At 39.7% G+C, this 27751-nt stretch overlaps 1 protein-coding gene across 7 annotated transcripts in view; it reads left to right on the top strand.

Annotated features, from left to right (window-relative positions):
- Window positions 1-229: 229 nt before the first annotated feature.
- Window positions 230-27751, top strand: part of EPS15L1 (epidermal growth factor receptor pathway substrate 15 like 1) — a 49586-nt gene continuing 22064 nt past the window's right edge. For 2 of the 7 annotated variants that reach the window (XR_007908205.1, XM_051810524.1), the window contains exons 1-23: window positions 232-901; window positions 5889-5930; window positions 6134-6223; window positions 6460-6507; window positions 7136-7231; window positions 7769-7831; window positions 8690-8815; window positions 10300-10359; window positions 10708-10944; window positions 12459-12616; window positions 13059-13215; window positions 14066-14128; window positions 15667-15752; window positions 16138-16210; window positions 16690-16851; window positions 17669-17866; window positions 18088-18252; window positions 21538-21664; window positions 22120-22170; window positions 22520-22656; window positions 23665-23725; window positions 24102-24184; window positions 25654-25786. Coding sequence is in view for 5 of the 7 variants with exons in the window: in XM_051810524.1 (XP_051666484.1) it covers window positions 872-901; window positions 5889-5930; window positions 6134-6223; window positions 6460-6507; window positions 7136-7231; window positions 7769-7831; window positions 8690-8815; window positions 10300-10359; window positions 10708-10944; window positions 12459-12616; window positions 13059-13215; window positions 14066-14128; window positions 15667-15752; window positions 16138-16210; window positions 16690-16851; window positions 17669-17866; window positions 18088-18252; window positions 21538-21664; window positions 22120-22170; window positions 22520-22656; window positions 23665-23725; window positions 24102-24184; window positions 25654-25786 (2446 nt within the window). In the remaining 2 variants the exon portion in view is untranslated. Of the gene's footprint in view, window positions 902-2097; window positions 2129-5888; window positions 5931-6133; window positions 6224-6459; window positions 6508-7135; window positions 7232-7768; window positions 7832-8689; window positions 8816-10299; window positions 10360-10707; window positions 10945-12458; window positions 12617-13058; window positions 13216-14065; window positions 14129-15666; window positions 15753-16137; window positions 16211-16689; window positions 16852-17668; window positions 17867-18087; window positions 18253-21537; window positions 21665-22119; window positions 22171-22519; window positions 22657-23664; window positions 23726-24101; window positions 24185-25653; window positions 25787-27751 lie in introns of those variants that run through there. The other 5 variants (XM_051810527.1, XM_051810525.1, XM_051810526.1 and 2 more) reach the window with 5 other exon arrangements.

Raw genomic sequence — 27751 nt, forward strand, 5'->3', positions numbered from 1 at the left:
GAAGTAAAACAACTGTGTTTGTCCAGGAGAAAGCTGGATGCAGGTCAGCAGGTAAAGGTCGATCAGTGCCTTGACTCATTACCTGGAAGAACATTCCACGGGGCACTCACAGCCCTCCCTGGCTCTATTTCATCAACACCTTTCGTAGGTCACCACCAGCTCTGCCTGAGGCAGCTGGCAGAGAGCCCTGGGAGTGCAGACATTAGGAAGAATTTCTTCACAGAAAGGGTGATTAGACATTGGAATGGACTGTACAAATATCTAAAGATTGGTGTCAGAGCACGGACCAGGCTCTGCTCTGTGGTGCTGAGCAATAAAACAAGACTCAGTGAGCAGAGACTGATGCCCAGGGAGTTCCACCTGAACACGGGGAAGAACCTCTGAACTGTGCACTGGAATTGATTGCCCAGAGACCGTGTGGAGTCTCCCTCACCGGAGATATTCCGAAGGACAACAACCCTATGCCGTGCGGTCAGGGATGGGCACGAGGATGGGATCAAGTGGTCCCTTCCAACCTGCCCCATCCTGTGACTCAGTGATCCTGTGAGCGCCCAGGCAGGTTTGCACTCACCATCCCTGGAGGTGCCCAAGGAACGCCCGGACGTGGCACGCAGTGACAGGAGTGCCAGGGAGCGTCACTCGCCCGCAGGTCGGACCTGCGATGACCTCAGCGGCCGTTCCCAACCCGACCGATCCCGTGGGCGGGAAGCGCCTGCCGGGCCGCGATAACGGACCCCGCTGAAGCCGCAGCGGGTCTCGGCTCCCCCTCAGCCGCCGCCGCCGCCCCGGGGCCGCCCGGCCCGGCCCGGCCGAGCCGCCGCCTCCCGCCCCTCGCCCCGCCCCGGCCGCGGCCCGACCCAGCGGGAGGAAGATGGCGGCGCTCATCCCCCTCAGCCAGCAGGTACCGGCCCGCGGCGCGGCGGCGGCACCCGCGGCCCTCAGCTCAGCCCCGCCGGGCGGCCCAGGGGAGCGGCACCGGGTCCTGCCCGCGGGCGGGGCGGCCGGGCCGGGCCGCCGCTGGGTGCAGGGCCCTGTGCCCGGGAGGGGCTCGGCCTGAGGGGGGAGAGAGGGTCGGGGCGCGGCGGGGAGCGGGACCCGGGCGGGGTGGGGCGGGCGAGCGGCCCCCGCGGGTGTCCCCGGGGCTCGGCGGGGCCGGGCTGGGGGGAAGCAAAGGCGTTCTCCCCTCATGGAGGGCCTGGAGCTGCGCCCGTGGGGAGGGGAGGGGAAAGGAGGGAACGGGGGGCTCCGGGCGTTCCCCCTCGCCGAGGTGCCGCCCGGGAGCCGCGGGGGTTATTGAGGGCCGGGGACGGGGCTCCGACCTGGGGCGAGTCACCCCCTTGTCCTGCTTGTACCCTGAGCTGCCGGGCTGTCGTGACACGGTGTCGTGACAGGATGTCGTGACTGACAGGCTGTCGGGATGTTTGGGAGCGCGGGGACCCCGGGAAGGGCTGCGGGGCGAGCGGGAGGCGTTTGCTCGCCCATCCAGCAGCAAGTCAGGAACAGGCACATTCCCTGACCCTTGGGAGAGGGTGACAGGGCTCTGGGAGAGGCTCTTTCCAGCTCTCTTTGGATGCTTGCGGTCCCCGCGCTGATTTTTGTTGTTACAAGTTTTTTTTGGTGTGGTTTTTTTTTTTTTTTAGTCTGTTTGGTTTTTTAAAATTAATTTCTCACCCAAATAATTCCAACCGAAGCAGTGTGATCGCTGTTTATTCTTTTCCATACCCCTGGGAATAGAGTTGGTTTGCTTATTTCCTTTTTCAAGCAATGCCACCCTCAATGCCTTGAAATTAAAACTATTTTCTACGCTGTGCCAGACCAGTCAGGAATTCAGAACAACTGCTCTTAGTAGTTCAGATTATTTAAATACATCAATTTCCTTTTAATAATGACCTTTTATTTGAGATACTTTGAAAATTTATCTCTCAGTGGAGTAATGTGATGCTTGGATAATGTATAATTTGCTGTGAGTCTTACTAAGAGTGGGCACTGCTTTTGAGCTTCTGAATAGCAGGAGTCCTGATGAACATCTGCTTAATTAAATGAACGTGTTCAGAAACATCTGAAAACATCCATGCACACACAAACCACTGTCAGAAGTTTCCAAGTGGCATAATGTGGTGCAAAATATGTAAGTAAAATAAACTCTGAATGTGCATTTTTAATAGTACAGTGGTAAAAATGAAATTATTATCAAATATTTACACTGAAAATTCAGTTTCTGTGTTTTTTAAATTCTCGCTGATATCTGAGGGTCTGGCATCAGTGGTGTTTCCTTTGACATAACCTGTCATGTTTAGGGTGAAAAGGGCCACATTCTGTGAACATATCAGTTATTTTGACATTATTTTCCAGTGAATTCAATGGAAGCATTCTAATTTTAAACTTCTTTTTCTGTATCGAACTGTCAAGAGTAGTCCAGCTGTTACAGGGCAGTAAACAAAATTTCCTATAATGAACTAAAAGAGGAAATTAATAAACTTCCTCTTTGAATAGCCTCAGTTTAGTGATTACTGAGGAGATGTGTGCTGGTTACTGTAAATGCCAGAAATTGAATTAGAAGGAATTGGAGAGGGCACACATGCTGTATGTTGAAGTATGTCCAGGCAGAAAGATGTAAAACAAGACTGTTGATTTCAGCATGTTGGGAGCTATAAACAATATGGGTAATTCAAGCTTGTGAAAGTGTTTAATCATATTTTGTCATTAATAATTTATCATATTATCATTTTAGGGAGGAATTCTTGGCTGGGAGGGTGGGGGGGCCCTGGCACAGGTTGCCCAGAGAAGCTGTGGCTGCCCCAGCCCTGGAAGTGTCCAAGGCCAGGTTGGAGCAACCTGGTCTCGTGGAAGGTGTCCCTGCCCATGGCAGGGGGTGGGACTGGATGAACTTTAAGGTCCCTCCCAACCCAAACCATTCTGGGATTCTACACTATTTATATACTATTTAATGTTTCATCTCTCTGGCTGTGCATAAACCCAGTTGAAGAGCAAGCCTGTCAGATCAGTTCTTGCAGTTCAGTCCAGTTTCAGTTGTTTATGTTTGATAACTTTGTTTTCTTACATTTGCTCACCTTACCAGTGGTCTATGCCAAGCGTGTTCAACTTGCAGGCTCAGGAGGTTTTGGAGAGTTATCTTAGGGATACTGAGATCCTTTTGTAGCTCGGTTTTCTGAGACAACTCAGGACATTCAGCAAGTAGCATAAGGGCAAAAGTCATCTTTTTGGGGCAGCAGCAGCAACCTTCTTTGGGCTCCTGTCTTTGTGAACACCTTGTTTTTTTCCCCTTTTACACTCCCTATTTTCATCTCTCCATGTGGCTGAAAGAAAATTTTTGAAGAGGAAGACACCAAGGAAAATAATTCCTTGATCCAGAGCTCTTTGTGGCCCTGGGATGACCTCAGGAAAGAGAACTGGATGTGTGAATTGTTCTGGTGGCAGCAGCTTCCCCCTGCCTTCTCCCCAGAGCTGCAGGAAGGGACTTGGATCAGTGTCCATGTGTGTACCACAAATGAAGTGTGTGGATCTACTGTGAGACTTAAACTTCAGATTTGGGAGGTCAAACAACCGGGCACTAGGGCTCTGAAGGATCTTTTTGGGAGCTGGTGTAAAGTGTTGGTCAGAGGTGAGGTTTTGAGGACTAGGGAGCAGGCACGGGAACCGTGGGGTGGTTAAACTGTAAGTCAGACTGAACCTCTCTGACAGGTTGGGCTTTGACATCACCAACTGCAAACTCTTCACAGTGTTTGTCTCGGGCTGCCAGGGCTGACAGCCCTGGGCAGGTCCTGCATCAGCAGATGTCACCAAATTGCAGAATCCTCCTGAATGATATGGGTGTCGTCACGTGTGGTGACGGGTAGATAGAGAGCTGTGCTATTTTTATCACTTGAACCCATTTTGTCTGCTCTGCTTCATCACAGAGGTGCAGTCATTTGGGTAAATCAGCCAGAGAGGCTGGATCCTTGGAAAATTCTGCAAATAGGGGATCAAGGGCTGAAGGGCTTTCCAGCAGCACTTGGGGGAATATTTTCCTGTTGGAGAAACTTCACAGCATGGAAACCCATCACCCTGGATTCCTGCCACCTCTGTCAGGTAACTCAGCTCCATGTCATGGCTGACAGTCCCAAATGAGGGTGACAGGGATGTCTGGTGATGGGATGAGATCATTCAGTGCTGCTGCTGGAGTGGTTTGCTCTGTCTCTTGGTACAAATCCAGTCTCTGCACACTCTGGGTAACTCGTCAAATCAGTTAGAGGAGCTTGTAGTTGGTGTTTGACCCTCTTCTCTGAGCTCTCTGATAAACAAGAGGTACAAAGTTTGGTGATAGTTGGCTAAAACATGCTGGGTTGGATTCAGACTGGGACAGACTATTTCCTACTTCCACCTTTTCTCTGAATGATGTGTTTCCTGCTTGGACAGGAACACAGTGCTTAGCTGTGCTGGATGTTTACATGTCAGCAGAAAGAATAGTCAGATTTATGAGTTATGGTCCAGGCATTCTTCTGAAATCCTGTCCACCTTCAGGAAGAGCTGGAGCTTCCAGAGGTTTGCTGACATTAGAGAATGCAGCAGCTTATTTTGTGGATGGGTAGAAGTGAAGCACATTTAAGATCCTTAGGAAACTGTTCTGAAAATGCAGGATTTTTCTATCCAAATAGAACTGTTAATCCTCAAAGAGTCAGTGTTTGCTTGTGCTCAGTTGGAGGGTTTAGTTATTTCAGATAGCTCCTTACATTAATATTCGTCATGTTTATTGTAAATTCACAACAAGGTTCTCTTGGTGTCCAATAAAATTTTATTGGGCTCTTCTTTCATCATGTTTCTGCCTTCCTTCCACTCAGAGTGGGCAGAACATCTGGAAAATCATAGGGATGACAAGGAAGCAGGTGGCATTTGGGAGGTGACATCCCAGTGATGGGAGTTAGTGGGAAATACTCCTTTGTCAGGTGTCTGACTGGTGGCCTGGAGGTGCAGAGTGGTTGTCTCAGGCAGGCTTTGGGGTGTTGTGACATCTCAGCATTTTGCTTATTAAACTGTTTGTGGGGTTGTGGTTTTGTTGATTGTTCTTTAAGGCCTTTAACTTGTTTTTGCCTGGGTTGGTTTTGCTGTTGGCCTCGAGGCTGGAGAACAGTGTGGAGGGATAACCTGCATGTGAACTGGGGCTGTTGGAGGAGGCGAGTGAGAAGATGGGTTTGGGGGATTCTGCCTCCTTTGGCATTTCAATTCCCATCTGCTTGGAATGTCAGCAAGAATGTCAGCAATCTACTCGTTCAGCCCCCTGGAAAGGCAGGGCCTCCCTTGGGTCTGCTGCTCTGGTGTGATGTGGTTTGAAATCCCCCAACAGCGTGTTCAGGGAATTGTGGCCTTGTCAGTTCACTCTTCTTTCTGTTTATTTTTTGTTTTACTCCGTTTCAGTTTAAGATCCTAGTCCTGAAAATGCATAATCACAGGCACAGGGCTGTGTGTGTGTGTGTAATTGCCTGCTGAAAACATTCCATAAGGATATTTACAGTGCAGGGGGGACTCAGGTCAGCATTGGGTTCAAAACTGGGCCTTTGTTATCAGCAGTTCTCATACTGAGACCTGAAATACTTTGGCAAATAGTTCAGAGCTGTTCTACAAAAACCTTATTTCCATGTAGTTGTTGATTAAAAGTGTGAGTAGAAGTTGGAATGCTGGTCAAGGAGAAGTTCTAGGGGGTGACAGGAGCCTGTTGGCTGCAGGTTTTGTGGGATCACCATTATCCACACTTAAATTTCAGGTATCTGGTTTGGATGACAGCAAACTAACACCCTATTTTAGATTTTTTTTTGAAGTAATACACAAAGTGCAATACCTTTTTCCTGTCAATTGTGATTGCTGTTCATTCTGGTTTCTTCCTTATGTTTCAGTTTTCTACTGGGAACCCAATATACGAAACTTACTACAAACAGGTACGTTCTTAAAAGAGGAAACTGCACTTTATTTTTGCTTTTCTTCTTCCCCAAGATTTTCCTCTCTTTCCTTTCCCCATTGCAGGGCTAAATTCTTCCTGCTGATGCAGTTTGTGTAACTCCTCCTGACCTAGAGACACTGCATTTCTCATCTCTGCTTTCACAGGTCATGCTTCAGTTAAATGTTAATTTTTTTCTTTCAGGTAGATCCAACATACACAGGGAGAGTTGGGGCAAGTGAAGCTGCTCTGTTTCTTAAAAAATCTGGTCTCTCTGATATCATCCTTGGAAAAGTAAGTTGAAGGAATTGGATAATGCAATAATTGTCTGTACACCTTTTTAAGTGAAAGGACAAATATACAAGGAAAAATTATCTTTTGTGTAACATTTCTGTTGTTAACTTGACAGTGAAATAACATTGTGTCAGAACTTGAAAGCTGAATGAACATTTCAACAAGACACACAGTATGAACTGTGGAGCTGGGTTTTATTTTAAATTCACAATGGCTTTTATTTTGTATCTCCACAGATATGGGATTTGGCTGACCCAGAGGGGAAAGGATACTTAGATAAACAGGTAAATGAAATGTTCCTGTAGACCTGCTATGTTACCTTTCACAGATTAGCCTTGTTTCAAGCAGACCCTGATACCAATAATAGTTATCCTTGGCTTTTTTTGAATTAACTTTTTGTTGACAAGATGAGTTTTTTCCCCAGCACTTCTCATATCTAAGTGTATTACTGAGTGAGGCTGCTGGAGAAGTTTGGATCTCATTTTCTGTCTCTCTTTTGTTTTGTAAAGAATCAGTGTCTATGATATGTTAGATACACAGTCACCGAGTCACAAACACAAAATATGATTTTAAGATCTATTTTAGAAGAACATTCTTGCATGTAAAAATCTAACCAGCATTACTAAAAATGGCTTGGAATATCAAATAGCAAGTTACTTGTAGATATTGATAAATTGTTTTTAAACATTATTAATTTTTAAGAACGTTGAAGTTCAGTTATGGGAGAGCCCTTTGTAAAACTGAACTTCCAATTTTCTGCCCGTTATTGCAAAATTTTTCACAGCTCACCTTTCAAAGCAGTGGGGTAGTTGTCACTGTGGGGCTGCACATCCCCAGTTTACTGAGTGCTAATAAAAATCACAGCTGGGTTGTTTTCCCTGCTCTGGCCTGGTTTGAAATGGCTCTTTGCAGGGTTTCTACGTCGCTCTGCGCCTCGTGGCCTGCGCCCAGAACGGCCACGACGTCAACATGAGCAGCCTCAGCTTGACTGTGCCACCTCCTAAATTCGTGAGTAATACCCACCCAAATGTGTGGATGTGTTATATGGGAACTAAGGCTTCAGCTGGAGCACTGGAATAATCTGCTGTGGTGGTTCTGGGGCTGCAGGCTGATGGCAGAGTGTTCCTTAAGGACACTGCCACAGCCCTGTTGTCCTCAGTGGGTTTTGCAAGTTTAACTCTGCTCAGCTTGGGCAGGAAGCTGGTGTGGCTAAACTCTAAAAAAAAGGAAGAAAATCAAGTTATTTTGGGGCTGGGTCAGCAGGATGGGCAGTAAAAGGCACAGCTGCAGCTTTGCCTGCAGTAGCTGCTGCAGAACCTCTTTATTGTGTGTTTGGGTATCTAATGCACCAATAAATGTCCTCATCCAAGTGCTGTAATAGTACAAATGAGTGTGACTTTTATTTAGGTACAGCCTCTTTCTCTCAGTGTAGTTAAGCTTCATGTCTATAACCACCTCTTAAAACAATTAGTAAGGATTAGAGACAGAAATCTGTGTATTTATATATATAAATATACATATAAATAAAGTTTTCCATTTTTTTAGCATGACAGTAGCAGTCCTTTGCTGATCACACCCCCTTCAACAGAGACTCACTGGGCTGTCAGGGTAAGTGTAAAAGCCAACACATTACATCCATTCTTTAAAAGTGAATCTTTTCCTCGTGTGTGATTTTCTCTCAGTGAGAGAATTTTGTATCCAGTGTATTTCCTGTTTCAAAAATCCCCCCTTTCTGTGCAGGCTTGTGCACAACAGAGAATATTGAGGTGTAGTTTTACATGTGTAATAAGTATTAAACCACCCTTTGACAACCCCAGCTGTGATGTTTTTAAGACACAATGAATTTTAATCTTCTGCCTGGATTTCTTCCAGAATCCTACAATTAGGCACTTTCATTGTTTGTATAAAGGAACCCCACTGAGAACAGCAAAGTATTTCACCAAATCCATCCTGAATTATTAATTTAAAGCTCGAGTTCCTATATTCTAGTTGGTATTCAGTGATACTTTCTTTCCCCCAATGATATATATTACATGTAACCTTTGATGCATATATGTGAGTATTTGTGTTTAGTTAATCTTCAAATGCAAACATTTCCCAAAGGTAGAAATTTAATAAAATAACATGTAATGCTGATTATTTTTTTGGTACTTATGTGTTGTACTTCAACGTGGGAAGAAGAGGTTTTAGTTCTCCAGAGTTTATCAAAGTTTCTTTAAAACAGAAACACATCTGCATGGTAAAATCTCTCATGGAAGGTTATAAAATAACCTTAGCTTTGAAATTAGGCTCTTAAATGTCTCTCCAGGGGTTTACATTTAAATTCAGCACCGTGGCACTTGCAAGAAAGTTTGGAAATTTAGGATGAACACATCACTGACCAGCCTTAATTTCTTGCAAGATCTCATTTTCAACACTCACACAGGCACACTTTTTTACTTATTCAGACTATTTCTTACCAACTAGGTGGAAGAAAAAGCAAAGTTTGATGGTATTTTTGAAAGCCTTTTGCCAGTAAATGGTTTACTTTCAGGAGACAAAGTAAAACCAGTACTGATGAATTCAAAGCTACCTCTTGATATCCTCGGAAGGGTAAGTGTGCTGTTTAAATTTTCCTGGTCTCTGTTTAACTTCTCATAGTTTGCAGTGTGAAATATTTATATGGAATTTATCAAAACAGATCAGGTTTTGGCTGAGATTCTGCATTGATTGCATGCTATCAAGCAAGAACATTAAGTCTCTGCAGTCTTCCTCTTAGAAATAAGAATAGTAGTAGTAATTTCAGCCCTGGAGTAGATTGGCTTAATTATCCCTCTGTTCATTTTAAGAGCTGGAAATTTTGATTTTGGTTGTTTAAAAGCAAGAAAAAGCTTTTCTAAACTTTTATAATATTAGCTTTTATAACATTATATTCCAGTGTTTTGTCATTTTTACAAATAGGGGTTATTAGACATCCCATTAAATCCATCCAGTGTTGGGTACAGGAGGACACCTCAGAACATCCTCATTTATTGTACCCAGCAAATTGTCAAGTTGTTTTTTCTCCAAGATCTGAATTTAGTGCATCCATTGCATATTTGCCAGGGAAGCAAACCTGAAAGTATTTTTCTGCTCCCATTTAAAACACATTCTTTAATGCTTTGCATATTTATATGCCTGAGAATTGAATTCATTCTATGCAAGAGCTGTATCTGTGTTACATCCTTCTATCTCTTCAGGAGGAACTGCCTCTTTCTCTGTATTATCTACAAAATCTGACTTGTTTTAATTCTGTACTGGAATATTGTGAAGTACTGAGTCTTGAAAGGCTTTGGGTTTCATCTTGTTGTTGTCACAGTAGAAATTCAGGAAGCTTTTGCCTCTTCTAGAGAAGTTTGTGGACGAGGAAATGGGCAAAGGACTAATCAAGGAGCTTAAATTTGTGCAGTGATAAAGTGGAGTTCAGACAATTGAGCCTTAGGCTTGGCTTTCTGTGCCCTCTGCTGTCCCAGGTTGTATTGATGGTTTAACTAGTTGGTAGCTGAGTGTTGGAGTCCACAAAGTTTTGTATCCCTCTAAATCTTGTACAAGTTTCATTGAGTTTACCTGACCTAATAATGAACTGAAGTTGAGAAGTGCTTAAATTCTCTCCCATAGGGGACCAGAGGGAGCTGCACATGGTTTTAGTTATCAGTAAAAAAACTAGGAATGGGATAGGAATTAGAAATGTATTGAGTTTTCTAAAATATTTTAGCTTTCTTACAAGACATTTGGATGATCTGCTAACCCCACATCCTCTGGACAGTTCTGGAAACCACCTCTGAATGCTTTTACTCAGCTTGATGACTCCTTAATTGCACCACAGAAAGATGAAAAACCTGCCTGTGTTGCAGCCAGAATTTGTTGGAGCCAGCGTTGATTCACACTGGCCAGAAAACTCTAATCCAGTCTGTTTCATCAGAGTGTTTAGATAGTTTAATGTAATTAATATGATCTTCCCCCAAACCTATTAAGAGTCTTTAGAGGGCATGTTAATTTGATGAATGCACAAAATGTGACTTGCTCTCTAAATCATTTCTTTATCTTAATTGCTGCAGGTCTGGGATCTCAGTGATATTGATAAAGATGGTCACCTGGACAAGGATGAATTTGCTGTGGTAGGTTGTTTTAAATTCTCAATTCACAGCCCAGTCTGTCTGGCAGAGCAAACAGCTCATTTTTTTTTTCTCAAGAGCTTTGCAGCTTTCTCTGCTACAGTTCACTGTTCTGATCTGCCTTGTTCACACAGAGCTATTAAATGATCTTCCTCAAATCCATCCACTGACTCTTGCCTATGTCATCAAGATTAAACTTGTTGGAATTGCCTCCAAAACTATCTGCTCTGCTTTACATCTCTAATCTTACAGCCTTTGTTTTACTGTTATGTAAATGACTGACACTGGAAGATCTCATTGCCTTTTTTCCCTGCTAATTGTGAATGTTATCTGACCTTTTTGCCTTTGCAGGCAATGCATTTGGTTTATAGAGCTCTTGAGAAAGAGTCAGTCCCTTCACAATTGCCCCCTTCTCTCATACCACCTTCTAAAAGAAAGAAGATGCCCGTGTTCCCTGGAGCAGTTCCTGTTCTCCCTGCAAGCCCCCCGCCCAAGGACAGCCTCCGTTCCACCCCCTCCCACGGCAGTGTCAACAGCCTGAACAGCACGGGGAGCCTGTCCCCCAAGCACAGCATCAAACAAGCACAGGTACTCACCTGCCTTCCTTTCTTTGGCTCAGGAACCTGCAGGAGAAAACAAACCTGCTCTTTGATTTCTGCCTCGTGCGAGCGCTTGGGTTTGGGGGATCTGGGGGGTGGGGGTGAAATGTAATAGCAAATTTAAAGAATTTAATGCCAATAAATAATATGAAAGGAATTTAGTACCAAAGAAATCACTGGTCAGGCTTGGAAGAATGGAATACCAAAGAAATTTAATTCCCAATTTAAGGAATTTAATAAAAAGAAATCATTGGTCAGTCTTGGAAGAATGGAATACCAAATTTAAGGAATTTAATGCCAATGAGTAATATAAAAGGGAATTTAATACCAAAGAAATCATTGGTCAGGCTTGGAAGAATGGAATACCAAATTTAAGGAATTTAATGCCAATGAGTAATATAAAAAGGAATTTAATACCAAAGAAATCATTGGTCAGGCTTGGAAGAATGGAATCCCAAAGAAATTTAATACCAAATTTAAGGATTTTAATGCCAATGAGTAATATAAAAAGGAATTTAATACCGAAGAAATCATTGGTCAGGCTTAGAAGAATGGAATACCAAAGAAATTTAATTCCCAATTTAAGGAATTTAATGCCAACAAATAATAGAAAAGGAAATTTAATACTAAAGAAATCATTGGTCAGGCTTGGAAGAATGGAATCCCAAAGAAATGTAATACCAAATTTAAGGAATTTAATGCCAATGAATAATATAAAAGGAAATTTAATACCAAAGAAATCACTGGTCAGGGTTGGATGAATGGAATACCAAAGAAATTTAATACCAAATTTAAGGAATTTAATGCCAACAAATAATATGAAAGGAATTTAGTACCAAAGAAATCACTGGTCAGGGTTGGATGAATGGAATACCAAAGAAATTTAATACCAAATTTAAGGAATTTAATACCAAAGAAATCATTGGTCAGACTTGGAAGAATGGAATACCAAAATTCAGGAATTTATTACCAATGAATAATAGAAAAGGAATTTAATACCAAAGAAATCATTGGTCAGGGTTGGATGAATGGAATACCAAAGAAATTTAATTCCCAATTTAAGGAATTTAATGCCAAAGAAACCATTAATCAGACTTGGAAGAACAGAAGAAGAACAAGTGAACTGTAATCAGAGTGGCCATGAGGTGGCAAATCTTAGGGGGGAATTTTCACTTTACATAGAAAGTGAGACCATGGAAAGGTTTTACTCATGTCTCTAATACCAAAGAAGTCATTAATCTACCCTCTAAATATCCTGTTATTAGCTTGAAGACTTAATATGCCCAGTTGGATCTGTATTTCCAAAGAATTAATGCTGTTCAACTGATGGAGAGCTGTTTATCAGTGTTTTATTCAGATAAAGAGTACAAAATTAAACCATGCAGTGAAGATAGTTATTGTGCAGGATGTTCAGCACACCCAGCTCTGGGTGATGTACCTGCTCAGGGTGTTGATAATAAAGGCTGTTTTTCTCCCTTTGAAATGTCCCCCTCTGCTTTGCAGCCAGCTGTGAACTGGGTGGTGCCAGTGGCTGAAAAAGTGAGATACGATGAGATTTTCTTAAAAACGGACACAGACATGGATGGGTTTGTGAGTGGCCAAGAAGTAAAGGACATTTTTATGCATTCAGGTCTGTCTCAGAATCTCCTAGCACATATATGGTAAGAATTCCCTAGCAGGTGTGTTTTTGTAATTATTTATCCAGCCAGAATTGTGGGCCTAACATTAAAAAAAAAAACCAGAAACAACCCAAAAACCCAACCTCTTCCACATGTCCTGTTACCATCCTGCAATGTGTGGAAAATTAAGGGAGAAATAAATACTCCCTTTGCTTTTCTGGGAGGGGGGGAATAGGTCAGTCTGTGAACTGTGATTGTCTTTTGAAGTTTTAGTGCTTTAAATATTTTCTCAGAGCAACACTGCTCCATTCAGTTAAACATGTCTAATAAAATCCTGCTCTGTTTGTGGAACTCTCACTAGAATAAGCAAGCTCTGCTGAGGATGAATCAAAAGGAAATTACATGTATAAGTGTATTTGGGGCTTTTTGGTAGAGGAGAAATAAGATTTTTTTTGTTTATAAGGGGGATCTGTTTTTTTACCAGGGCTTTGGCAGACACGAGGCAGATGGGGAAGCTCAGCAAAGACCAGTTTGCACTTGCCATGTATCTCATTCAACAGAAGGTCAGCAAAGGGATTGATCCTCCCCAAGTGTTATCCCCAGATATGATCCCTCCCACAGAGAGGAACACTCCCATCCAGGTAAGTCAGTGATTATTTGTGGATAACACTGAATTTACCTGCTTTGAAATGGGTTCTAAATAGGAATTTTGTACATTTTTTTTAAATATCTTGGTAAAGAATTGCCAATGTTTTTTTCCTACCTGCTCTTACAAATTTCTTTAACATTTGAAAATAAATGTAAATTTCTAACAACTAGGACTGTAAGTAAAGAAAAATGCAGTAAAATATTCCATAGAATAAACTATTCCATAAAAGGAGTCATAATGCTGAAAAAAGTCTAGCATGAAAAATACTCCTTTGTCATAGAGGAGTTTTTTTCTTAATTTTTAAAAGTTTTAAAAATATTTTTATTTTAACAATATATAAATTATAATATAGATGTATATATTTATATATTATCTCTCTCTATAATTTTAACTTTGGGGAACTCATAACAGCAAATATTAAAAGCTGGTTGAGTATCCATCCCTGACTGTGATCAGCACCAAATTCCTCTGTAGAAATGTCAAATTTTTTAATGGCTAATGAAGGGTGATGACTTCCTAGTTTCTGGGATTCATCCCTTGAATCATGCCAGTCCACACTCCTGCATCCATCACTGCTAACACCACTTGACAGGAGCATCTGAGCCTTTGCTAAACTTTGCTAAACTCTGCTTTATTCCTTTCCTCCACACTATATTTCTGAAAATGAGATGAATAACCACTCTGTCCTGTCAATACCTTCCTCTTTTCTATAAACTACACTGTATTTTTCTTTACTTTTTTTTTCGCTTTCCCTAACCAGAAACCTTTTGGAGCTCTAAATAACTTAACTGTTGCTGTTGCTGTGGTCCTTTTAAGGTTTCTCCTGTGTCCTTTTCCTGTAGACTCTATCAGGTTACTTGACCCCTGTAGGAACTGAGATCTCAGCCCTCTCAGAGATGCGGCGTGTGAGTAACTGGGACACCCAAAGGAATGCCCATTTTTTTGTGTGTCTGATGCTGCTGACTCCAAAACCTGGTTTTATTTCTCCACCTTTGCCTGTCTCTGCTCTTGAATTCTGTACCACTTGCCCTTGGCATGATGGGGTGTCACAGCAGTGTGAAGGGCCCAGCACTGGCTGCTGGCCTGGTGATATTTATTCCCTCAGCAATTGCTCTGCCAGGAAGTTTCTGGGACAGGAACAGTTGAAGTTACTCATGGATTAGTTCTCTGAAATTATGAACAGTAAATACATCTTTAAGCTTCCCATTATTTCCAACTAATTGTAATTTTTTTCCACCTAACGTGTATTTAGCTGAGCATAACATGAAATAAACTGAGCTTTATTTAGTTGAGCATAACATGAAATAAACTGAGCTTAGTGAGCTTAGTTAAGTGGTTCTTATCCTAAGCAATGCAGCAGCTCATTTTAACTTATTTCACAGTCATGTTGGGTGACACCTTCCTGTGACCCTGCCCAACATTCAGTGCAGGTCTCTCAGCAAATCTCTATCTGGCCTGACAAAATCAAAGTGATATTAGAAGCTTTTGAGTTGCTACCTTGAAGAATTAGCCTGGATTATTTTTTATTTATGATGACATAATGGCATGTTACAAAAGAAATGATCACCCAAAATGAGGACTTAATTAAATTTAATTTAATTTAATTTTTTAAACTGTATACTCAGCTGTTGTTTCTACAAAAATGTCACCTTTTAGTCTGCTGATTTTGATTTACTGGTTAGGTTCTTGTTTAGTTTTTTATGTTTAATAAAGCCAAGCTTTCTGTGGTTATCACAGCAACCTCGAAGTGAGCGAAGCAAACAAACTGTACTTTCTTCTTTTTAAAATGCTATTTAAAAAATGTAGGTCTCCTGTTTTTTCATGCTAACAGAGAGTTCAGTGCTGCAGTTTTTACTCCATTGCAGTGGGTTTTCTTAGAGCAGTCCTTTTTATAGTAATAACCAATTTTGTACCTGGTGCTGAGATCCTTTCTTAATGACTTCTGACAGTCTTATCTAAAAGACAAGGGTGCCCTCTGCATCTTCCCTGATCTACCCCTGAATGGGTGCAGAAATGACCTGAATAACTGCAAAACTTGCCATGAACTTGTGGCAGGGCTCAAGAAGACTGAAATCACAATCTGCTGTCCTTGAGTTCCCTGGAAACTTTACTACTGACTGTAGCAGAGCTGGGGTTTAGGTTTTGAATTTTAATTTGAATTCTCCCATAGCCTGCAGTTTATTTGTTCCCATTGTGCATGTCCTCTCACTGCTGTGTGTCCCAACTCTCCTGTCTGTTAAACAGCCCCAGAGACAATTCTCCTGTCCCTCAGGTGGAATTGCTTGGCATGTTCCTGCTTGTTGCACAATAATTTGATGTGTCTCACAGCACTTTGCAAAATCATATCATGAGGATTTCATATCCCACCTCTGTCCTCAGCCTTTGGAAAGGAAGAGCTTCTGTTACCACCCAACATTTTAATTGACTGTTTCTTTCTTAACAGGACAGTGCAAGTTCTGTTGGATCAGGAGAATTCACAGGAGTGAAGGAGCTGGATGATATTAGCCAAGAAATCGCTCAGCTGCAGAGGTAAAGTTGTGGATTGTTAACAAAATCTTGAGCAATAACCAAACAAGTCTATAGTACTGATGTATCAGTTACTTTTGTTTTCTTTTAGCCATTTTAGAGTTTTATTTGTCACTGGAGTTGGTGACAGATCTCCCACTGATATCTTACAGTTATGCAAAGCCAGCCTGGATTCTTCCAGATGACTTCAGGACATTGATTATGGCCACAGATAATATTTTTCAAAGAATAATTGATACATATAAACCTTTACTCCTTTAAAAAAATAGATGAGAATATGTGCTGGCTTTTTTAGCTATGTGGTATTTCCAGAATAATATTGAATTGATTTTTGTGTGTATTGTATTATTTAACTAATAATAAATACATGTGCTTGTTTATCTGACAGAGAAAAGTATTCACTAGAGCAGGACATTAGGGAAAAAGAAGAATCAATCAGACAGAAAACCAATGAAGTTCAGGTAAAATCTTTGGTTTATCCTTAGTAGCTTCATTTTAATCCAAATAATATATGGGAATTAAGCATTTTTCATGTGTTTATGTTGCTGCTGGGCAAGTCTTCCTTTCTTTCATGGGATTTTCCTCTGACTTACAGAAAGAATTTTATTTTCCTGTTCTCCATCAGAAATGTTTTCATCTGATGCTGATTAATACAAAGATGATATGTGAACAATTTGAAAGTTGGTTTTTTTTTAGTGCTTAACTAAGACTGTAATTTAGGAAAACATTATTCAAGAGTATTGGTTTTGATAATCAGGATATAACTCAATGCCACGTGCACTGATTTATTTCCTGCTGTCTCATACAAGTTCCTGCAGAAATAAAACAGCTGCAGGGGCCTAGAAAATCTTTGGGGTTTTGCAAAACCTGCTTGTCTGTGGCTGATCATTCCTTGAGGCAGCAGCTAAATGTAAGCTCCAAACTGTGGGATTTTCCTCAGGAACTGCAGAATGACTTAGACAGGGAGACAAGTACCCTGCAGGAGCTGGAGGCTCAGAAACAAGATGCCCAGGACAGGCTGGATGAGATGGACCAGCAGAAAGCCAAGCTGAAGGATATGCTCAATGATGTCAGGCAGAAATGCCAGGAAGAAACCCAGGTGGTGAGTGTGTGTTAATTCTGGACATGCCCAACGGTGGTTTTGTCTTCTTGTTGAAGGAAATTCTATTTATTTAATGAAAAAACTTGCTTTCTCTGTTCGTTTTGACCGTAAATAGCAATTTCCACACAAATACAGAGGTCCAAGAAAGGGTTTTGCTCCCCTGAATACCTTTCACTGTGGTCATAAAGGTGGGGTTGAGGCAGATGATCTCCAAGGGGCCCTTTCTACAGAAATTGTTGTTGTTCTGAGAATATAGAAAACATTTATTCGACCTAATAAGGCAGTTGAAAAGCATCAGAGACAATCCCTGGCAATGGTGCAGGTTTTGAACCCCTGAAGGTCACCAGTGTTGAGTTAAAAGTGGGTTTTCAGGGAGATACAATTGCCAATGGAAATAGCAGGTTACCTTAAGGTAGAAACTCTGTAACATTGTGTGAGAAAGTGTTGAAGAAAGAAGTGTATAAGCAACTCTGTTAATTTAAACTCTTACCAGACTTAAAAATCAACTTCATGTTCCTTGATAAATGTTTGAATGGAAAAGGAACCAGGTTCTGAAAACCTGCTCTAAGAAACACCTGTTAATTACCTGTGTAATTAATGTGGTATTTCTGTGATTTAAAATAGTATTTCTTGGTTTTATTGATTGTGCTTTTATCATGGATTTTGTGCAACATCAGAAGCAGCATGAATTTCTTCATCTTAAGTTCTAACTATTTTCCTTAGCAATTGATAGGTTGCTGTACAACTTCCTGTTATTTATATTATAAATTCGTAATTTAATAAGTTAACATTTATTTCAAATTTCACTTTTTTTCAGATTTCATCACTGAAAATGCAGATTCAGTCTCAGGAATCAGATTTAAAATTACAGGAAGATGACCTTAACAGAGCAAAAGCAGAGCTGAACCGCCTGCAGCAGGAAGAGACTCAGCTAGAGCAGAGTATCCAGGCTGGAAAAGTGCAGCTTGAAACAATAATCAAATCCTTAAAATCAACACAGGAAGAAATAAACCAGGTATTCACTGTGGTTTATACAATTCTTGAAAGGCTGGGTTGAACATCACCTGGAGGGATTTATTTTTAGAAGAGAAAACAAGTGGTGGCTCATGAAATAAGCCTTTTTTTTTTTTTTTGGCTGGTTTATTGCCAGTCTGAGTCAGGAAAAAATTCAATTCTGGTGAGGGGGGAAATGCAACTGTCTGACAACAGTGTTTAATGAGAATTTTTCCTTCTCAGGCAAGAAGTAAACTTTCCCAACTGCAAGAGAGCCACCAGGAAGTCAACAAGAGCATAGAGGAATACAATGAAGCTCTCAATGGGATCCATGGGGGCAGCCTGACCAATTTAGCAGATATGAGTGAAGGCCTTGGGCAGACAGAAAGAAACAATTATGGAACTATGGTAAAAGAAATTACTGTTACTTAGTGTATTTGGCAATAATGAAACTTGTGACTTGCACTTAATGTGAAATAGTTGGGTTTTGGTGCATCAGCAGATCCCAGCAAGGCAGGGCAAGGCTTTGATGCTGGTGGGAAAAACTGATTTTTGAGCCTTTTGTTAGATCTTGTGCTGGGATTTTGTGCCTGTGTAACTGTAACAGTGTGGATCTGTAAGCAAACTGTGATTATGGAACCAAAAAGAAAAGGTCCTTTTATTTTGTCACCTGTCACATGTTTAGTCTCAGGAGGGAGGTGGGACTTTATTTCCAGTTCAGGTGTTTTGTTTGTTCTTGCACATTGTCCAGTTCCCTTTAACCATCTATTTCCTTCTTATTTCCTAAAGAAACTCTACAAATTTCTCCTTTGCAGTGAGCTGTGTTTATCACATATTGTTCCCTTCCCAAAATACATGGATGGTTCTCTTCTGCTTCAATAATTCCAGCACCATTTATCTCGTTTATTATGTTTTCTTTTGATCATTATTTTTTCCAAATCATAAGATCCTTCAGGTTCTTAAAGATTTTTCCTGTCCATTTCTATTGGGTATCTGTTGTTGATTTAGATATTAAATAATCCTCTAAATCACAAGAATTTTCATTCTTTTTAAAGCCTGTTTCTTCTCTTAAATATAAAAGTTGCATAGTTGCTTGATTCTGCTTCCTCATTAGGGAAACTTGTTTTCCAGAGCCCTTGTAAGCACAGTATATGCTGTGGGTTTAGTATGAGGTAAAATATATGTAATGGATAGTAAATATTCAGCAGGCATTGCTGTTTTAATACCCCGCTTTCAACTTGGGCTGTAAAACCAAACTGCTCAAAAGAAGATTAAAAACAACAATACACTGAAAAACATGGCCTTAAAACACTTCACTGCTTAGTTTCTCTGTTTGCATGGCTTGCATAATATTATATTTAATTTCCACTGGAAGCTTCCAGATGTTTCTCTTACTTACAAAACCTCCGAATCACTTACTGGAAGCAAACACCAGTGGATGTTCATAGTAATTTTTTTAAAACCATTGTGCCCCTTTCCTGTTTCTCAATTCTTTCTTCCTCTTCCTCCTCTCCCCAGCTCCCTCCCTGCTGTTCTGAGAAGTATTAATTAAGATGTTTTCATTTGCACCTTGGAAAGGGATGAAGGAAGTGCTGTCTCTGGTGTTGGGGGCAGTTGTTGCTGGGTATTCCTTATTTTGGGATGGAATGGCTCTGGTTTTCCCTGGAAGTGCTGTACAGGGCAAACATGGCAAGGGCTGGTTTCATCAGAGACCCCCAAAGCAGACCCAAACCAACCCAAAATAATGTCCTGAAGAGGTTTCAGAACTTGAGTTTGCTGCTTGTTCCTGCAGGAGATGTTTTGCAACTTGACAAAGTTACATTTGGGTTCTGCTGAGAAAGTTTTCTGTCATCAAAATGTTGGAGTGACTCTTCCTACATGAAGGGCTTTGTCATGGGAAATCACTGCTTGGAGCTGTAAGAATGAGTTCACAAGAAGCTCAAGAATGAGTTCACAAGAAGCTCAAGAATGAGTTCACAAGAAGCTCAAGAATGAGTTAAAAAGCTCAAGAATGAGTTAAAAAGAGCTCAAAAATGAGTTAACAAGAAGCTCAAGAATGAGTTAAAAAGAGCTCAAAAATGAGTTAACAAGAAGCTCAAGAATGAGTTAACAAGAGCTCAAGAATGAGTTAACAAGAGCTCAAGAATGAGTTAACAAGAGCTCAAGAATGAGTTAACAAGAGCTCAAGAATGAGTTAACAAGAAGCTCAAGAATGAGTTAAAAAGCTCAAGAATGAGTTAAAAAGCTCAAGAATGAGTTCACAAGAAGCTCAAGAATGAGTTAAAAAGCTCAAGAATGAGTTAAAAAGCTCAAGAATGAGTTAAAAAGCTCAAGAATGAGTTAACAAGAAGCTCAAGAATGAGTTAACAAGAAGCTCAAGAATGAGTTCAAAAGCTCAAGAATGAGTTCAAAAGCTCAAGAATGAGTTCAAAAGCTCAAGAATGAGTTCAAAAGCTCAAGAATGAGTTCAAAAGCTCAAGAATGAGTTCAAAAGCTCAAGAATGAGTTCAAAAGCTCAAGAATGAGTTCAAAAGCTCAAGAATGAGTTCAAAAGCTCAAGAATGAGTTAAAAAGCTCAAGAATGAGTTCAAAAGCTCAAGAATGAGTTAAAAAGCTCAGGAATGAGTTAAAAAGCTCAGGAATGAGTTAAAAAGCTCAAGAATGAGTTAAAAAGCTCAGGAATGAGTTAAAAAGCTCAGGAATGAGTTAAAAAGCTCAAGAATGAGTTAAAAAGCTCAAGAATGAGTTAACAAGAAGCTCAAGAATGAGTTAAAAAGCTCAAGAATGAGTTAAAAAGCTCAAGAATGAGTTAAAAAGCTCAAGAATGAGTTAACAAGAAGCTCAAGAATGAGTTAAAAAGCTCAAGAATGAGTTAAAAAGCTCAAGAATGAGTTAAAAAGCTCAAGAATGAGTTAAAAAGCTCAAGAATGAGTTAAAAAGCTCAAGAATGAGTTAAAAAGCTCAAGAATGAGTTAAAAAGCTCAAGAATGAGTTAAAAAGCTCAAGAATGAGTTAAAAAGCTCAAGAATGAGTTAAAAAGCTCAAGAATGAGTTCAAAAGCTCAAGAATGAGTTCAAAAGCTCAAGAATGAGTTCAAAAGCTCAAGAATGAGTTCAAAAGCTCAAGAATGAGTTCAAAAGCTCAAGAATGAGTTCAAAAGCTCAAGAATGAGTTCAAAAGCTCAAGAATGAGTTCAAAAGCTCAGGAATGAGTTCAAAAGCTCAAGAATGAGTTAAAAAGCAGCAATCTAGAGCATGACCACTCAGTAGTAATCCCTTGTATTTGTAGTCCCCAAATAGTCCATAAAATCTTTTGAATAAGTGTCTTACCTGAAGCTGAGCTGCAAAATAACGTGGGGGAGGAATTTTTTTGCCAGTGTGATGGTTGGGGGTTGATTTGTTTTCATTATTTAAGTGTTTGAGAATTGAATATTTTAATTTGGGCCACAGTTTAACCTTTAATTGTTCCATGCACTGTTATCTTTTGATGTTCTTTGTAGCCCTGGGCTACGTGTTTCCTCCCAGTGTGTGATGAGTTCTACTTGGAAGTCATGTATTCAGAAAGTTCTTTAGAAAGTCATTTTTGAGATGGTTAAACAGGAACTGAGATACCCATTTAGAAGAAATTCTGTGCCAACTGAATTCATTTTAATCTTGGTAGAGTTGCTGTGATGTTTTTCCTCTTAATTTTTAGGATGATCCATTTAAGAACAAAGCCTTGATGTTTACCAATAATACACAAGAATTGCACACAGACCCATTCCAGTCAGAAGATCCTTTCAAATCTGACCCATTTAAGGGAGCAGACCCCTTCAAAGGCAGTAAGTGACCTTAAAGATCTTCAAGACCAATTGTTGAGTAAATGATGTTTTCACAAACTGTTATCAGCGTGCTAAATAGTGGATAAAACTATATATATAAATATATAAAAATATATATTAAAATATAATATATTATATAAAATAAATATATAATATATTATATAAAAATATAAATAGATATAATATATAAATATATAACATATTATATATAAATGTAATTATATATAATATATAAATATATAATATATTGTATATAAATATAATTATATATGATATATAAATATGTAACATATTCTATATAAATGTAATTATATATAATGTATGCATATAATTATATGTAATGGATAAAATAATATATAAAATATTATATAATTATATATACTGTATATTATATATATAAATAATACAATATATAAAAAACTATTTTAATAAAGTTATTTTTCTGTTCTGCATAGGTGACCCATTCCAGCATGATCCTTTTGCAGAACAGCCACCTGCTCCAGCAGGTAAGAACCTTTTGGATAACAGGACACAATTTGTGTGGTTGAAACAATTTGTAGCCAAACACAAAGATTTCCCAGGTTTTCCCTGGCTTCAGGTTTTTGGGTTGCATGTGGGAACATAAAAATCTGACAGGTCTGTGCCTTCAGGATCAGGATGTTAATGAGAAATGTGCAATTCAAACTCAGCAAATATCCTCTTTGGAGAGCTCTCTGGAGGTTTCAATCAGATTTACCAAATCACTGGGTGCTTCTAAAAAATCAGTGAGCACGAGGTGAAATGCAGAATGTTCTTCATGGACACATGAGGTGCTACATTCTGTATATTCTATTTACCTTTCCTTGCTCCTTTTAGACCCCTTTGGAGGTGATCCCTTTAAGGAGAGTGACCCATTTCGGAGCTCTGCCCCCGAGGATTTCTTCAAGAAGCCAGTGAAGAGCGACCCATTTACCTCAGATCCATTCACAAAGCCCCCTGCTTTACCCTCAAAGGTCAGGCATTTTTAAGTCTACACTTAATAGATTTCTTTACTACTGACAGGCTTGTTGTCTGAAAGCTAAAAGGAGTGAAATAACAGAAAATACTTTTCTCCTAACTGGTGAAATATCATTAATTTTACTCTTAAAATGTAAGTATGTGTTGTTGAGGCAATCAGCAGTGTTCTCTCTGGTTCCATGGTAATGAGGTGCAGTAAGGTGGATATTCTTCCTCTCTGTTGGGAATTTCAAGCCACCATCACCCACTAATTCCCAGCATTCCCTCCGTTCCATTGGTTTGTGCAGTCACACAGTGAATGGAATTGAGGAACTGCTCTGGTTAAAGGATTCCAGAACCCCCAGCAGACATTGGAGCCAGGACAGTGGAAGGACTGCACAGAACACACTTGTTAAATCACAGTTACAGTGAGATAATAGATATATAGATATATATAAATATATATATATAGTCAGAGTTCTGAACCTGTCTGGATGCACATGTGTGTGCTTGTTTGAAGGTGATAGACTTTTTGGTTTATTTTTATTATTCTTTCCCTCCCTCTTATGCAATTCTCTGACTGTTGCCACCCAAGAGTTAGGACAGTGTTCCAGTTTCAGTGGGAGGGTAGTTTGTCTTGCAGGATAAAAGTACAACTTGTCAAACTGAAGAGCAACTGTAAACACCATCTCTTTAAAAACAAGCAGTATGCAGACTCTGGATTAATAATAATATAAATGCCTGACTTGAATATTGCTGTTGCTTAAAGACTGGACACTTCTGGATGTGTTTTCATATTTTGCCCTGGTAACTAAGGTTGTATTTCAGTGGGATGCCCTTTTCACTTGGTGTTTTGTTCAAGACTATCAGTAGCCAAATTTCAGATAATCAGTTGATTTTATCCTACTCTACTTCCACCCAACAGAGTGATCTGAAATTGGAAATAATTGTGATTTTTAATATGCATAAAAAGGCAAGTGCACAGTACAGCAGAACAATAATTATGTATATCTGTTCTTATTTAGCCTGACCCTTTTGAAAGCACTGATCCTTTTACGTCTTCCAGTATCTCTTCAAAAGGTCCAGGTAAGAAGAAAACATTTTCTCATGCAGATGAATAAGGAGGTATCTTTTTATGAAAGAAGAATCAAATATAGGAGTTGAAAATAGAGAGTCTTGTGAACTGTTGGCAAAAAGCATCATGGTCCTGCTATGGATTATAAGACTAAGTCTTTGTGACACCATATATTTCAGTTTTTTCTTCTTTTCTTTTTTTTTTCCCTCCAAACAACTGGTACAAAACCTATTGTCTTATGGAATTCTCTTGTAACATCTCATGGCAGGTCAAAATACAGGTGTGTTTTAGTCACCTGCCCAGTTTTGTACTTCATTGGCAGCACCAATTCTTTGTCATTCTTAAGTATTGTTTAAAATGACTTCTTTCTCCCTGTATCTGTTTCAGATCCATTTGGAACACTGGATCCATTTGGAAGTGGTGCTTTCAGTAGTGGGGAGGGATTTGCAGACTTCAGTCAGATGTCAAAGGTAAAGGTCCTTTTAAAAATGTATGTACAGATATTTATCTGTAGTGTATGATATGGTTGTAACTTTTCAGCTGACAACCCAGTTCTGTTCCTTTTTTTTCCAATCAGCCTCACCAGTTACTTAACAAAACATTTTCCATCCAAATCAGATATGGCAAAGTCTTAAACCAAGACTGGCAGACTCAGTAGGGAAAAATCAACTTTTCACAAACATTTTCATACAGCAGATGAGCAAAAGAAATTAAAAATTAAAATTAAAAAAAATAAAAAAAAGAAATTAACTCGTAGTGTTAACTGGTGAGAAGAGTATCCATCTATTCCATATACTTCCTCTAAGTCCTGGAATCTGCTTCTTGGTTACTTCATAGAATTATAGTATCCTGACTTGTTCCTAAACTTACCATAGAATCACTAAGGTTGGAAAAGATCTCTAAGATCATCAAGTCCAACCATTAACCAAACACACTAAATATATGTAAAACTAACCTTAGTGTAAACTCACTCCACTCTTAGCAGTCAGTCAGCCTTTCCCATGTTTTAAGTTTCTGTTCATTTTAAATAGCAGATTAAGAGAAAGGTTCAGGACTCACCTGAAACAAAAAAAGAAATGGATAATTAGAAATTGCTGTTACCTTCCTGAGGTGGAGTTTGGAATTTACAGTTTCCAGCAGTGCCCAGCTCCTTCTGTTAGTTCCACAATAATGCTTGAAAATTGTCGAGTTATGTAAATGTTAAAAATAAAATAGATTATCATATCACCTGGACTAATTACATTTCATGGGTTTTTTTCTAGCTTTTCATACTGTTTTGGGGAGGGTTTTAACTCTCCACTAGGTGGCAACAGCCTTTACCAATATCGATGTGTCTGACTTGAGGTAGAAATTTTAGCCAAGGTTTGACTGGGATTTTTACCTTTGCTCCCCAAATCCCTCTTTCTTCATTTCCCAATGAGAAATTTCCCTGCATGGCATCGTTTTTGTGCCCTTCTTATCCAACAGGAGAGTCCTTCAGAAAAGCCAACTGAATATAGGAAGCATTAAAAACATGCTTTGGGGATTTTCCCTGAGCTTTTGCCACAGCTGTGTGTAACTTCAGAAAAGCTTGGAATAAAGCTCCCCATTCTGTGGTGTTTTTCCAGGTTCTTCCATGATTCTGTTTATCAGAGTGGAGGTTAGACTGTGGTGTGACTGTTCACTGCCAAATAGTAAAAAAAAGTAGAGTTTTACTTCCTTTTATTTCTTTCATCAGCTTTTTGCTGGGACTAAAAGTTCTAAATGTAATTATGTGATGAGAACATAAGTTATTTTGAACATTAATGAAATCTTAGCACCTCTGTCACTTTACACCACTGATAATTCTGGACATCTTAGTTTTTTGAATGCTTTTACTTGAGTTAACTTGCAGCTTCATGAAACCACAGGTTTGCCAGTGTGCTCACATCCTTTCTCTTTGCTTTTTTTTCTCCTGTAGTCAGCAGCTCCTGACCCCTTTGCCTCTTCTTTTGGAGGGGTGGGATTTTCAGATGACCCTTTCAAAAGCAAATCAGACACACCAGCGTTACCACCCAAGAAAAATGTCCCTCCACGGCCCAAGCCACCCAGTGGTAAGGAGGTTTTCTTCTTTTAACAGCCAGTCCCCCTAATTTTCAGTATATTAATGGATGTAAGAACAAGTTGAGAGTCTTCTATCTCATTCTCTTTATATTTCAACAACAGAGGAAGGTATGAGATTATCAGCAAATTGGCAAAATTGTCGTTAAATCAGACTGGAACTCTTCAGACTGGAAAACAGATGATGAGGGAGTGATGTGACATCTGTAAAATCACTTGTGGCAAGGAAAAATAGTGGAAAAAAAATTTCTATCTGTTCTAAATAGGCAACACATGAGATTAGTAAATGGCACCTTCAAAATAAAGAGGTTTACTTTTATACAATAATCTAAATTCAAGGTTTATTTCTGTGTTTGCCAGAGAATATGGTGAATGCAAAAAAATTTTAAATGGGCTTTTAAAAACCCCTAGATAATTCTTGAAAGAAACAGGGGCAACAGGGTGTCCCAAAAGCCAAAATACTCTCTCTGGCTCCTGTGCAGCTGAGTGTCTGCAAGGCAGTCTGACTTAGGGCTGCATCTTTACCTTGTTCTTCTTGAGGCATCTGCCACTAGTTCCTGACACAGAGTACAAGGCCAGACAGGCCTGTCCTGATCTGTCTGTCCAGGTGTGATCATTCTTGCATTCACATGTTAAAAACATAAAACACTTTCTGAATATATGGCTTGTTCCTGCATCAAGTCCATTATGTATGGAAATTCTGGGAGGTGTATAAATCTCCTGAATTGAAAATAAGATCTCTCTTAATGGAGCTTCTACTTCTACTATTTTTTTTTTTGCCCTCCCTGGAGTTGTTTTCAAAATATTCAGCTACCAGTGAAACTGTTTAAAGAACTGAAGCCACTTAGAACTCTTAGTTTCGAGTCTCCTTTTAACAACAGTTGTAGAGCTCGGTTGATACTGGGAGGGAACATTCAGTTGGCTTGAAAAAAACCCAACAAAACAACAAAAACTGGGTTCTGCTTATGAATAGGCACAGAATTTTGCACTGAACACGAGCCCACATCTCATTCCTTGATATCCACTGACAGTGTTAGGAAGTACAGAGGGAGCAGATCCATGGGTGTCTCTCTGGGTGTGTGGATTATCTGCCTTTCTGCTGGTGCATTTTGGAGCAGAGTGTGCAACCTGCATCCTGTTTGTAGCAGGCATTGCAGATCTGACTGGGTTTGCAAACCAGTTATTCTAAAACAAACTCCTTGCATCAGGTGAAAAGTTCTTTCTATTACCAAAGTATGCTGAAAATGTCCTTACTTAACCCACAGATTGATCCAAGGTTTGAAAGTTATTATTTCACACAGTAGACAGAGCATTGTTTGTTCCTATTCCTCTGATTTTATTGTTTAAGAGATGATGGTGCACACTAGAACCCTGAAATCAAATGATGAAGTTCTGTGTAGGTGAGGATTGATGCAAATCTGTCAGGAAATGCTCTAGGATTGTGGAAAAACTCCTGAGGCAGTTTGTTCCATACTTGCTTTCTGTGAGTATTTACCACTATTGAGCTACTAGAGAGTCTTCAGTAATTAAAAAACCCCACATAATAATATGTTATACTGGCAAATATCAACCACCAGGACAGACATGAATAAAAGCAGAAATAGAAAAGCTGAAGGGAATCTTATTGTGAATTATGTTATTTTTCTTTATTTGGTTTTCAAGGAAAGTATGCTAAGTGGCCATCTTTAAAAAAAAAAAAAAGTCCACATAAAATATTTTAGTGTTTAAAGGGACTAGATGAAGTTGAATGGGTCAAACAAATACTAAATATACCTGTATTACCTCTTATATGTGGTTTCTTTTTATTCCTTGTTTGAAACATGATTATTCTTAGCAGATGCAGTGGAATAGTAGCAGTAAAGGTGAGGACTGACTCACCTCCTTGAGGGTTTTTTGTATTTGTGTCTCCTCGTTCCCTCTTTTGTACAAATGGAGGAATTTGCTGAACATTTAGCTTT

Source organism: Manacus candei, unplaced genomic scaffold (assembly GCF_025592945.1).
Source record: "Manacus candei isolate 608988 ecotype Guabito, Panama unplaced genomic scaffold, ASM2559294v1 h1tg000078l, whole genome shotgun sequence".
NCBI classification, from domain to species: Eukaryota; Metazoa; Chordata; class Aves; order Passeriformes; family Pipridae; genus Manacus; species Manacus candei.